This window comes from Gorilla gorilla, chromosome 12 (assembly GCF_029281585.2).
Source record: "Gorilla gorilla gorilla isolate KB3781 chromosome 12, NHGRI_mGorGor1-v2.1_pri, whole genome shotgun sequence".
Classification (NCBI taxonomy): Eukaryota; Metazoa; Chordata; class Mammalia; order Primates; family Hominidae; genus Gorilla; species Gorilla gorilla.
Window position 1 is genome coordinate 83,439,800 of NC_073236.2, and position 14,421 is coordinate 83,454,220.

The 14,421-nt window shown below is 38.7% G+C and overlaps 1 protein-coding gene across 6 annotated transcripts in view; it reads right to left on the bottom strand.

Moving 5' to 3' along the window:
• Positions 1 to 14,421, bottom strand: part of CCDC85A (coiled-coil domain containing 85A) — a 208,782-nt gene that overhangs the window by 42,420 nt on the left and 151,941 nt on the right. For 5 of the 6 annotated variants that reach the window (XM_019020598.4, XM_019020599.4, XM_004029266.5 and 2 more), the window contains exon 3: positions 798 to 874. The exons of the other annotated variant lie outside the window; for it this stretch is intronic. In XM_019020598.4, coding sequence (XP_018876143.1) covers positions 798 to 874 — 77 coding nt within the window. The remainder of the gene's footprint in view (positions 1 to 797; positions 875 to 14,421) is intronic. 6 annotated transcript variants of the gene reach the window in all.

Genomic DNA, 14,421 nt, shown 5'->3' on the forward strand with positions numbered 1-14,421 from the left:
GAATGTAGAAAGAACCCTAGTGACTAATTTCTCGGAAAACTTCTTGTTGTAAAACATTAAAATATATCATTGTCCACATGCTTGGAAAGGAAACCAACCTAGAATCATATTTGTTCAACTCCTCAACAAAACATTTTCTGAAAACCACCTCCTCAAAAGACCAGCATCATTCTCATCAAGTTAACAGCCCATGGAAAGAATTTTATAAGTGAAACGTATGGGAAGACATTAAACATCCTGGAAAAAGTGCCACTTTACTTTAATTAAGGGGAAAGAAATGAAGTCCCAAAGTAAAAACTGTCAATTGCTGTCATCACTTTGTTGCACTGAAAGAGTTCAATTATACCACAAAGAATTTTAGAATGTACTAATTTAATTATAATGCGAAACCTTCCAACTACCTATAGCTTTGCCTAGTTCAGAAATTAGCAAGTTTTCTATTTAAACAAGATTACCTTCCCTATATCCACCAACCACATGCATGGTGTATATGAGTAGTACTATTGACATGTCTTTATTTTCTACTTCTCATTATTTCATCCTTCTCCTTTGTTCTTCCTTTCAAAATTATTTCACATTCTCATTTCAGATATCTGCACCCTTTAGTATAACACTTAGAAATCTGGATAAGATGATGGCCATCATGGAACATAATCACACTCTACATTGATGAATGGCTATTTACAAAATGATTTCTATCATTTAAAAGAGAAAACGTCATTGAGCTTTTAAATTCCAAATAAAACACTACAACTTAAATGGCACTGACTAGCTATGAGCTTCTGGAAGTCACCCACCTGGGGCAGCATGCGATTTTCTTCCTCCAGCTGTCTTACTCTTGCCTCCAGCTGCCTAACATAGGACAAGGTTGATTCTAAAATTAAAAAGAAAGAACTCACATTATACACACAGGTCTTGTTTGGTGTACTGTCAGGATATTTCTGGCTTGATTTATTCAAATCAGATAGTGACTATTTAGTCTGTTATTTAAAATGAGAAAAAAAAAATCTCCCAGAAAAATAAGAACAGAAGCCACTGAAACTAAAAACAGTTTTGAACAATTTTACAATGTTAAGAAATATTAGATAAGACACAGACTGGCATATTTACAGGTGGTAGTACACAAAATTGACGATTAGTATTAAGATTCTATACAGAACTCTTACAAACCAATAAGAAAACACAAGTAAAGGTATGGAAAATATTTGTCAGAAGTGGAAACACACTAGACAAATAAACCTAAGAGAAGCAGTCCAACATCATTATTAATTAGTAAAATCACGCACACTTAGAACAGGGCAAAACCAGAACTCAAACCTGAATCTAATACTGAAATCCAGTCTCTCCACTACTCTAAGCCCTTTTAGCTATTTTTAATCACTAAGAATTGAGACATTTCAGAGGAAGACTTTTAAAAATATTTCTGATGTTTGATCCTCTTAAGATGGAACAAATATTTTTCTGAAGTCAAATCGTTTTCCACAAATCTTTCTTAAATGTTTAGTATTTCCTGTTCTGCAATAAAGTGTATTGAGGTCAATTTAAAAAAAAAAAGAAGTATTAGAGAAAATTATAGGTGGTGAGACTGCAGGCTTTTTGCACACCAACCAGCCTCAGAATAATAGGCATCTTGAAGACAATTATACTCTTTTCTTCTGATTTTGTACATTTTGAGTTGTCAATGAGTTGTTCTACATATACAAGACTATTTTGTAATGTTAACTATAACCAAAATAAACTACAAAGCTACATTAAAAAAAAACAGAAAATAAAACAAAATTTTTCAAACATCCAGTTCTCTTTATTTCTCCCAATAAAAATTTCAAGACTTAAGAAAAATATTTGTTCTTTTCACAAACTTACAGACATTGACAGAAAAAACATGAAAGAGCTATTTAGAGTTAGAATGAATTTTGACTGATTTTGGCTGACTGTGACAGAGACCCAAGTTTTTCACACATCTTTAGGTAAACCAGGAGCAGACCCGAAATTGGCCTCCCAAAGCACTGGGATTACAGGCATGAGCCACTGCGCACAGCCATTCTAAAGCTTTTTAATAAACTTTCACTACTGCTCTAAAACTTGCCTCAGCTTCTTCTTCTGCTTTATGCCCCTCAGTCGAATTAGGGGCAAGAACTGGGGCTGCTGCGGACTCATATGGTTCCACTACTGGTAACACTTCCATAGTTAATATTGAAGCAGAAGAACCTCCTCAGTGTTCATGTTCTTCAGCCTCAGACACACAAAAAGGGCAAGAGGCAATATGGTAGTGCACCTAAGTGTTTGGAGCCCCTAAGGATCCACAGTTAGGATGGATATTGATGCCCTGATCTGAATTTCATCATGGAAACACAATTACTTTTATGTGGAAATAGTTTATATGAACCCAATTTTTTTCATTCCTTCACAAGCTCAGGCATGTGCTGAAAGCTCAGAATCATTATCATGCTTAGCTTCTGTTCCATACTGAACTCTAAAGTTTATGGCTTTATGTCAGGAAAAGGGGTCACAGGTCAAGAAAAGTGAAATTTTATTTCTGGGAACAATCTGATAGTAACTCTTCTTCATTAAAGTGAAAATATTCAAGATCATCACATAGTAGCAATTCATTCATCACACAACAACAAAATATTTCAGGTGCAGTGAAAGGTACACAGCAATAGACTTTCTCCAGAGCACACTTCTGTTACATTAGGTAGCTAGTCAAACATGAGCAAGGCAGGAGAGGGCTACCCCCAAGCCCACCCACCAAGAATGTCAGGCAACCATCACGGGATAGTCAGGCGGTTGTTAACTGTCTCTCTAAAATAATAATTAGTTGCAGCCAACACCAGGGAAAGGCAGTCTCCCAATAGATAGAGAAAACCTGGTACTGGTGATTACCACTTCCCCAATAAGATCTCTGGAGTTGGGCGAGTGGTCTCAAGCATGTGTACTAAGAGGAAAAATAGCAGTTTAATTGGTATATGATCTTCCTCTGGAAATGCGAGACGGCTAAGGGACGAATGCCTCAAGTGAGCATGCACACATCTTCAGTAAACACACTGCACATGCTCCCCTCCCAAGAGCTAGCAGGCCACTGCACATGTGGACAGTTCATCTCAAGGGAAGAATCAGGGTAGAAGGGACATGAAACCCCAGAAGCACGCCAATGTATAAAACCCAAGTCAAAAGGTCAAACAGTGCACTTGATCTCTCAAGTCACCCACCTGACCCTGACCCTCTTCCAAATGTACTTTACTTCCTTTCATTCCTGCTCAAAAGCTTTTTTTTTTTTTTTTTGAGATGGAGTTTCACGCTTGTTGCCCAGGCTGGAGTGCAGTGGCGCGATCTCGGCTCACCACAACCTCCGCCTCCCAGGTTCAAGAGATTCTCCTGCCTCAGCCTCCCTAGCAGTTGGGATTACAGGCATGTGCCACCACGCCTGGCTATTTTTTGAATTTTTAGTAGAGACAGGGTTTCTCCATGTTGGTCAGGCTGGTCTCGAACTCCCGACCTCAGAAGATCCTCCCGCCTCAGCCTCCCAAAGCGCTGGGATTACAGGCATGAGCCACTGCGCACAGCCATTCTAAAGCTTTTTAATAAACTTTCACTACTGCTCTAAAACTTGCCTCAGCTTCTTCTTCTGCTTTATGCCCCTCAGTTGAATTAGGGGCAAGAACTGGGGCTGCTGCGGACTCATATGGTTCCACTACTGGTAACACTTCCATAGTTAATATTGAAGCAGAAGAACCTCCTCAGTGTTCATGTTTTTCAGCCTCAGACACACAAAAAGGGCAAGAGGCAATATAGTAGAGCACCTAAGTGTTTGGAGCCCCTAAGGATCCACAGTTAGGATGGATATTGATGCCCTGATCTGAATTTCATCATGGAAACACAATTATTTTTATGTGGAAATAGTTTATATGAACCCAATTCTATTTTTATGACCTCTAAAGCAATGAGCTAACACTTTATTTTCTAAAATACAAAAGCATCAGTCCTTAATTCACAAATACAACAATTAAGCTCATCTCTGACTAGCTTAGAGCAGGCCCGTTTTCCAAAATAGTGTGCCGAAAGGCCCCATCACTAACATTAACATGATGACCCACAGACCTCACACCATTGGAGACGATTAGCTTTGAGCATTTCTCAAATAAGAAAATACTAACACAGGTAAAAAAAATTGAAGACATTTGCTAAAGATATCCTCTCATTTTTTTAGCTTAATAAAATCTTAAAACTCTGCTTTACGGACTCTTCCGAAGAGGGAAAAAGTATGCAGCATAAATGAATAGCAAAGTTATTGATTTCATGAGTCTGCTTTACTCTTGCAAATGAATTAAGTGATTTGCAGATCATCAAGATGTGAATGTAGATTGCCTGATTTACACTGTTTTGCAAGCCCTGCTCTTTCCTCTGGAAAAAAAAAACCACTTGATAAAGCCATCCAAGTGAAAAGTTCATCAGCAATGTTCTATTTAAACCACACAAAAATAAAGTTATATTCTTTTTTATTCACAATTTACACCTTATCTTTATTGCCCCTATGCTGCACTATCTATAAGGCTGTGATACTTAAAGCAGCTGAAAAGACTACACAGATTGAGTCAGGTGAAATTTGAAAAATGCTATTGAACGGAATTTGTTTTAATTCAGTGACTGTCTTAAATCCCTTCATCTACTTCTCTTTTCAAAATCTTTGCAGTTTATATATCTGATGTTTTCACCAAGTCTCTGTTTATATGATGAAAGTATTATGTCAGTTCAGGAAAAAAGGGGTAAATTCCTGAGTTTGGAAAATATCCTCTCTCATTTTTAATGTTGAATTACAATAGATCATGTTCACATCTTTTTTCTAAAGCATTCACTGCAAATATGGGCTGGGACAGGAGGAGACAGAGCATATTTTTAAATAGGTGAAATAATGAAAAAATAGCTTTACAGTGAAGGCAAAGGCAAAAACATTTTAAGTTCATTCATTCAACAAATATTTATTGTGTCACTGATTTGTGTCAGGCACTGTTCTAGGGTTAGGATGAAGATAAAGCCAGTTATTGCAAATCTTAATAACTTTCTCAGAACACACATTCCCTATTAGATTACAGGCACTCCAGAAGGTCCTGTTAATTGTTCCAGGCTCTTAGCCCCTGTTGCAATTATTACTTAACAATTAATGGATACTCAAACAAAAATACACTCTTCCTGGGGGTAAAACACAGGAAGAATATCTGATCTACATGTATAAATAAGAGTACTCAGGCTGTTTTGTTTCATTCAGAAAGAAACTGATTACACCATCCTTTAATGGGAGTGGAGTAGAAAAATATTTTTCTGGAATATACTGTGAGATCAGCACTGGGTCCCCAAGCCCCTATAGGAAAAGCCATTGAAAAAAAAAATCCAATCTCCCAACTGTGACATGAGAAAAAAAGAAGAAATATTTGTTTCGTTAAACCCTTGTGATTTTGAGGTTTGTTACTTACCATAGGTCAGCTGAGCCTGACTAGTAGCGCATAACCAATAATTAAATTTTTAAAATGTAAGCTATATTTTAAATAAAATAGAATAAAATAAAGTATAAGAAACTCAACACTTTCTTAAAAAAAGTCACATCCAAATCCACATCTCAGTCATAGCTAATCATTAGGAAAAATTGATAGAAACTTCTCATGGTGAGAGGAAGAGAAGAAAGAAGCCTTTTGGGTACTGGAACACATTGACCACATCTGCTACAACCCCCTTCCCCATGCTGCTTTTTCCCTTTTTTGTCCTTTTTCAAGGGTGTCAACTATAATATAAGCTATCTCCCGGTACACTCAGGGAACATGATGGATAGCTGTACCTAAGGGAAGTGTCTAAAACTGGCATTCAGTTTATCATAAAGTCATTAATAGAAAGCTGCATTTGAATGTACCATAATTTAAACTGACCATTACATTTTATACCACTGGCTGACAGCTTCATAAAACTGAGATTTCAGAATGCCATTTTTGGCTTTTAGAACTCTGAGAATGAGGCTCCAAAAGAGCATCAAAAAACAGCCAAATTCTCAGCTACAAAGTACATAAATATATAATGCATTAAAAAAGGAGCTGGCTAGGTGGCTCACACCTGTAATCCCAGCACTTTGGGAGGCTGAGGCAGGCAGATCACGAGGTCAAGAGGTCGAGATCATCCTGGCCAACATGGTGAAACCCTGTCTCCACTAAAAATACAAAAATTAGCCGGGCATGGTGGCAGCTGCCTGTAATCCCAGCTACTCGGGAGGCTGAGGCAGGAGAATCGCTTGAACCCGGGAGGCGGAGGTTGCAGTGAGCCGAGATCGTGCCACTGCACTCCAGCTTGGGTGACAGAGCCATACCCTGTCTCAAAAAAAAAAAAGAAAAAAAAAAAGGAGCCTGTATTCAAGAAACTTATAAGCAGTTGGGAGAAAATAAAAGGGAAAAAATAAGGTAATTTGAAATTTAGTGCTAAATCCTGTGAAAGGGGAGCAAAGAAAAAAAACAACATTGGCAGTAGTTCTTATGAAGGAGAAACTCAAGCTTAAAATGCATCAATAGAATTTTGATAGGCCAGAGACATATGAGTGGAGCCACAGATGGACCTGGGCCAGAAGCCAAAAATGATCCTATTGTAAACACAGAAAGAAAGGAATCACATGACGGAAAAGAAAGGGACATGCGGGTAGAGGAGGAGAGGCCAGATTATTTCCCACAGTCACCTATCTGGAAAAGCAAATATCAAATCACGATAATCCAGTGGCAATTTGCTTTAAAGCTCCCAAAAGTTATTTTATTTCTCTTTCCACCCTGGGAAACCTATGGGCATCTAGACATTAGAAAAGTAAGGTGAAGCAAACAATATTGATGTGAAAATCCAATGACATCCTCAAGATGTTCTTTGGGTGAATCTCAGGCCCATTTTCAAAGCAGGAACTATTCTTTGAACCTATGTGTAAAAGTTCACAGCATCTGTTGCAAGAAAAACAAATTAAGAAACATGCATAAGAATTCCATTAAATTCCGCATCTTCTAAATTCAAATTTTACCGGTAGAACGTACCTTAGAGCTTTTCTAATTCAACTTCTGCCACAATCCTCTGACTTGTTTTACAAATAAGAGAACTAAAGCTCAGAGTGCAATGAACTTGGTTGCTAACAACGGGGACTAGTCAAATATATTCAAACAATTGTGTTTCATTACTCGAGCACCACATTAATTCTCATATTGGATCTACTAATCATGAAGTAACATACATAGATAAATACTAAATTCTTTATTTTCCTCCCTGACTTTAGATATTCTTGATGGATTTACCTTTACAGTAACGTGATATTTCCTTGGACAATATTCTTGACTTGATTTCACTTCAGCTAACCTGCAATGCATTCAATTGTATAAAGGAGCTCTGTTCATTTTCTCTGTTAGTTTGAAAACACTCTGATAAAAATATTAAACCCTCTTTACTTCCCTTTTGTTTCTAAAGCAGTGTTACCCTACAGAACACCTATCCTTGAAATCACCCACAAATTACACTCATGACTGTATATAAAAGGTTTATTATTGGTATTTGCAACTGTCTAAGGTTTGTCACACCTCTGAGTGGTTTTGATTAGATGAAGTGATGTCATCTCTCCAAAATCTCAGGGCAGAAAATAAAATCTGGTAATGGTCCATTCCGACACAAACTACAGCATTTGTAAGAGTGTATAAGAGGAGGCTGGGCACACTGGCTTGCACCTACAGTCCTAGCACTTTGGGAGGCCAAGGCAGGCAGATCACCTGAGGTCAGGAGTTCGAGATCAGCCTTGACAATATGGTGAAACCCCGTATCTACTAAAAATACAAAAATTAGCCCGGTGTGGTGGTGCGTGCCTATATTCCCGCTACTCGAGAGGCTGAGGCAGGAGAATTGCCTGAACCTGGGAGGTGGAGGATGCAGTGAGCTGAGACAGTGTCATTGCACTCCAGCCTGGGGGGACAAGAGTGAAACTCCATCTGAAAAAATAAATAAATAAATAAAGAGTGTATACGAGGAAAATTATCTGGAAGACTATAGTGGCCATGAGTTTATAAATGTTAGCTTTTATGTGGCTCTCTAAGAATTAGTCTCTGTGTTGGCTTGACTGTTTATCCCTTTCAAAAATCATGTTGAAATGTAATTGTCATTGTAACAGTATTAAGAGGTGGGACCTTTAAGAGGTGACTAGGCCATGAGGGCTCCACCCTCATGGATGGGATTGGTGCTCTTATAAAAAGATGAGTTTGGGTCAGGCGCAGTGGCTCACGCCTGCAATCCCAGCACTTTAGCAGGCTGAGGCAGGCGGACCACGAGGTCAGGAGTTTGAGGCTAGCCTGGCCAACATGGTGAAATCCCGTCTCTACTAAAGATACAAAAATTAGCCTGGCGTGGTGGCAGGCACCTGTAATCCCAGCTACTCAGGAGGCTGAGGCAGTAGAATTGATTGATCCTGGGAGGCAGTGGTTGCAGTAGGCCCAGATTGTGCCACTGCACTCCAGCCTGAGTGACAGGGCAAGACTACTTCTCAAAAAAAAAAAAAAGATGAGTTTGGGCCCCTCTTGATGTCTTACCTTCAGCCATGACATGATGTACCAAGAAGGCCCTTACTGAATACTAACCCCTTGATCTTGGATTCCTCAGCCTCTAGAACTGTGAGCTAATAAATTTCTGTTCACTATAAATCACCCAGTCTGTGGTATTCTGTTATAGTAGCAAAAAGTGGACTAAGATAGTCTCTCTCAGCAAAAGAGGCCAATAGCCACATGCTTTCCAATTCACAGACAAACTTTTCAATAAACCCCAAGCGCTAAAGGCATGGCTTGCACTCATTCCATATGAATCCCACTATCCACAGGCTTTTTCACATCCCTAAGGAAATTACGTCAGAACTGTGTATTTTAAAAATTATTACTGTTCTGAAAAAAGTGTTTTTCTTCTTCAGGCAAGCAAAGGTCAGCCTCCTACTTAGAATCCATATTAACTCCACAAGTATAAGTGTTTATATTTCTCACTAAAATTTGACGCTTTTCTTATTTTAAAAAAATTTTGTTGGAACCAGCACTTTCAGATTTGCCTGGATATTTAATTCATACTGCCTTATTAACAGAAATAGATTTTTTAATGGGGCTTTAATTGCCCTAAATAATCTAAAATTGATATCAGATTTTGCTCTAGTCCACTATTTATGAAGCAAATTCTACTCTTCTCAGACCTTTTTCTCTCTGCCTACCCAAAAGAGATGACAGTTTGTTCCTCTCCCTCTCCTCCCATGCAGAAATCCTTTCAGTTTGTCTTTGGCCCAGAGCTCTCTTAGCTCTGTGTCTCTGCCCACACATTCCCCTAGCCAGCAGTACTTTCCTCATTCTTCTCTGCCTAGTCAAATACTCCCTATTCTTCCTTTCATGGAATGAAAAATAGCTTTCCAATAATCAGAAATGCCAAAGATTGGAATATACTGCTTTGTACCATAATGTGCTCTTGTTGTTGGAGGTATTCAGAGAAAGCTCAATGAGATATTGCAAAGCTCTCTACCTGTGTATATTGTTAGGCTGATCCCTTTAATTCTGAAGGCCAATAATTCTACAATATCAAATTTTCCCATTCTGCAAGTCTCTTTCAATTTTCCTTTTCCTCAACTCATCTGTCAGTGAATCACATATTGAATGTCTTGTGATTTCTCTACCTATTTCTTATAGTGTTGTTTTCAATTTTTGCCCAAAAATGCTATATGAAAATATTTCACTAACCCTCAAACACTGACTAGTTGTGTTCCCTGCAGGAGTTTAATGAATATTTGGTAATTTACTTTAATATTACAACACTTCCTCACCCAATAGTTATTATCTGCTATGTGCCAGGTATTGTTCTAGGTCCCGGAGATACCAGGAATGATAAGATCTGGGTGTTTATGGAGCCCACATTCCAGTGGTGAAGACAGGCAGTAAAAACCAAATACGATATTTTATGAAGGTGATTTGTACAACAAAGGCAACAAAACAAACCAGAGTACTAGGATAGAGAGATTTGGGGAAGACAGCTACTTCAGGAAGCAGTGTCAGGGAAGAGCTCTCAGAGAACTAAGATCTGCATGTGAAAAAGCCAACTATGCAAAGATCTTGGAGAAGAGGGTTTTAGGTAGAAAGAAAGGTGGTGCTTAGAAGCACTGGCTGGGAAGACCCATATTCTGGAATCTAGTCATGGAGAGGGAAGTGACAGCAGCTTGAGACAGGAATCTGTTTGTCTTGTCACCTTCCTCCACTGCTTAAATTTGTAAAGCCTTGTGCTCTTTTTGGCTGTTTATATTTAGACCTAGTTTTAGACTCTTCAAGTATTATGCTTTCCTTTTAACAAAAATTTTAGAATTATGCGTGGTTCCTCTCTCTCACACCCCACTTCCCTTCCATTGGGAAATTTTTTTTGACCCTACCTCCAAAATATCTTGAGAATCCAACCTCACAATAGTTTCTTACAAAGTACCTGCTTCTATTCTTGCCTCCTCCTCCCCCAGGGTTATTTTCACCCACAGTCTATTCCAAACCCATGGCAGCCAGGGTTTTCTTTCTAAAATGCTAACTCTGATCACATCATTCTTTATTCCAACCCCTGCAGTAGCCTCACCATTTTGCTCCAAATTAAAGCCAAAGTTCTTAAAAAGTCCATCAGGGCCCTATGTGATCTGACTGTTTTCTCTCTGACTTCATGCCCTCATTCACTCTGCACCAGCCAAAGGGCCTCCTTTCTGTTCCTGAACATCATAGGTGTCTTCTTGCCTCATGAACTTTGCCTTAGTTGTACCCTCTTCCTGGAATGCTCTGTCCCCAGTCAAATGTTGAGCTAACTTCCTCACCTCTTACAAGTCTTTGTCCAAATCACAACTTCTCATTGAGACTTGCCCAGTCCTCTCATTTGATCCTGCCACCTGCCACACCTCCAACCCACACTCCTGATCTGCTTTATCCTGCTGTATTACTGTACTAACTTTATTTTCATCAAAAGACTTCACCACCTTCTACCATATACATTAGCTTGTTCATATATTATGTGTATTATATAAGGTCTATTTCTCCCTACCAAAATGTAAACTCCACATTGTCTACCATGCTAACTGACATAGTTGAGTGCCTAGAATAGTGTTTGGCACAATAAAATTCTATTGAAGGAATCAACCAGTAATGTAGAAGTTCCCCTTAAGGAAATTATTTCATTGTACAGACCTATACTTTTCCATTATTTCAGCCAAAACAGGATTTGTATTTAAATGGGGCCTAATTCCAATTCTGTAATGACGTTTGAAAGTCACTCTATGGAACATTAAACTTTGGATGGAAACTTTGGACAGGTTCTCAAATGATGTCAGATCCAACCAGTGGTGGGTAATTTCAATAAAAAGTCTTAAGTGTTCACCAGGCTCAAAAAGGTAGAGGAGGAAGAGAAGAGGGAGAGAGGGGGAAAAGGGGGGGCAGTGAGAGAGGGGGAGAGAGAGATAGAGAGACAGAGACAGACAGTGAGAGATAGAAAGAGGGAGAAAGAGCACCTGTTGGGGAGTGCTACGGCCTGAGTGTTGTGTCCCTCCAAAATAAGTATGTTGAAACCTAACCCCCAAGGTGAGGGTATTAAGAGACGGAGCCCTTAAGAGATGGCTAAGTCATGAGAGAATAGGATTAACACCTTTATAAAAGAGGCTTGAAAGAACGCTTTCCCCTTCATGGCAGGCACTGCCTATGGGCTTCCACCAGACACCAAATCTATGGGCGCCTTCATCTTGGACTTTCCAACCTTCAAAACTGTGAGCAATAAATTTCTGTTGTTTATAAATTACCCAACCTAAGGTATTCTGTTATATCAGCCCGAAAGGACTATGAAGGGGTGGCAAGAAGAGAGGGAGACACAGAATTAGGTGTGGGGGAGTCTACACAATATGGACTATTTCTACCACTAAAGTCTTAGAATACAATCTAAATGCCCCTCAGCTAGAAATCTGTTTAATAAGGTTCTCTTTTGGTTACATATGCCCACTGGAAGGAAGTTAAACTTCACCCGAACATTTCACCCCACCCCATCTCCCATCCCACCCCGGTGGAGGGGTACTGAGGGAGCAGGAGCAGGCACAGCTGTGTGCAATGCACGGGGGGCAGGTGTCCGACACTGAATGAGAGGCTCTGCATTGCCAGAGAGCAGCCTGGGGGGCGGGGAGGGGGCAGGGGGCAGCAGTCCATATCAAAAGGGCATTTTTTTGTGAAGAGAAAAATCTAAACTTTTCAAAGGAGGGGAAAAGCAAAGCTATGTGTTGTCCTGTATAATTATAATGAAGGCTGAAAATACTGAATCATTTTCCAGGAAGGGTTTGATGAAAAAATCACGAGTGCTGTTCTTTTACTGCCATGCAAGTGCTGTGTTTTCTGAAACAGCAGTGATTTTTGTTTCATTTAGTATTTTCTATAAAAGAATAAATAAATGAACATCTAAAACTGATGGTTTGCATATAAATCAATTTAGAAACCAGAAAAAAATTATTAGGGTCTATTGTACCAGAAGATAATCACCATAAACATGTTCAACCCCCCAGTCTTCCCAAAGCAAATAGTTTTTTGGGTTTTTTTGTATGAATTTAAAAGGTACAAGTGCAGTTTTGTTACATGGATATAGTGCAGAGTGCTAAGTCTGAGCTTTTAGTGTAAACAACACCCAAATAATGTACATTGTACCCATTAAGTAATTTGTTTTTAATTTAATTTTATTTTAATTCTGGGATACATGTGCAGAACGTGGAGGTTATATAGGTATACAGGTGCCATGGTGGTTTGCTGCACCTATCAACCCATCATACAGGTTTTAAGCCTTGCATGCATTAGGTATTCCCATTAAGTAACTTCTTATCACTATCACTCTCCTATCCTCCCCAGTCTCCAATGTTTATTATTATTCCACACTCTGTCCATGTGTACACATTACTTAGCTCCCACTTCTAAGTGGGAACATGTAGTATTTCCCTTTCTGTTTCTGAGTTATTTCATCAAGATAATGGCCTCCAGTTCCATCCATGTTGCTGCAAAAGACATGATTTCATTCTTTTTATAAGGCTGAACAGTATTCTATTGTGTCTATACATATACCACATTTCCTTTATTCAATCATCCACTGATAGACACTTAGGTTGATTCCATATCTATGCTATTGTGAAATGTGCTACTATAAATATACAAGTGCAGGTACCTTTTTGATATGATGATCTCTTTTCCTTTGGGGAGATACCAAGTAGTGGGAGTACTAGATCAAATAGTAGTTCTATTTTTAGTTCTCTGGGAAATTTCTATACAACTTTCCATAAAAGTTGTACTTATTTACATTCCCATGAACAGTACATAAGTGTTCCTAAAGGAAAGAGTTTTTCAAATGGGGAAAATGGCATTTTGTCACATATGTGCCGTTATTCACCTATTTACTTGTTCCTTGGGAATTGGTACCTGGTGGTTTCAGCTTCCACTTCTCTCTATATGTGGGGCTCCATGTGGTGAAACTTTGCCTTACAGTTTGTTTCCAAGCTGCCCTATGACTAGCACAGGGCTATGTGCTACAACATGTTGAATAATGGAAGAAAGGAAAGAGGGAGGGAGGGAGGAAGGCCCTCATCATTCTGTTCCCAGATGCTACTGAAAGTTTTGTGCTCCCAGTACAGTTTGAAGCAATTATTCAAGATGCAGTTAAATTTCTACCTATAAAACACACAATACAAGCAATCTAAACAGAAGTCTGGCTCAGAGGAACTTTTTTATGCCCTAAAATTGCCTTCACTTTTACTCCTCCCTTTGAAAGCATCAACCCCACAAAGGAGGTACCAGGAAGGTGGCAATAAATTGGGCAACAGAACTGGGGACTATATGGAAAATATTTCAATCTCTGAAGAGCTATTTAGCATGAACACCATTATAACAGCTATTCAGGGTTAAAATGTGTCTTACTTTCCACTGTTACGTTGCTGCTGTTATTGTCATTTCCCAGAGAAAATAACTGCCTTTTCCTAATGCCAGAGGATAAAAGTGGATGCCATTTTAATAAATGTAACAATTTTCTTTAATGTATGTGGCCCTCTTGTAAGTGCATCTAGTCGGTATTGTCAATGAATGCACAAAAAAGGAAACTGGCAAAAACAAAACAGGAAATCTGTAAAAAACAAATTTTCAAGAAAGTAAACCTATAAAAATGTTATTTTCTCTTAGGACAATTAGTGTGCCTTTTTATGCATATTTAAATGCTTTTAAAAGCCCATGTATGGTTGACTTTTTAGTTATACTCTTCAGAAAAACAAAAATAATTTTTATCAAATTATACAGCAAAGTATCATTAATTTGAACTTAATCAATTTGGAATTCATAAATAAATTCATTGAATTTAGCCGGCATATACTCTGTACTGGCT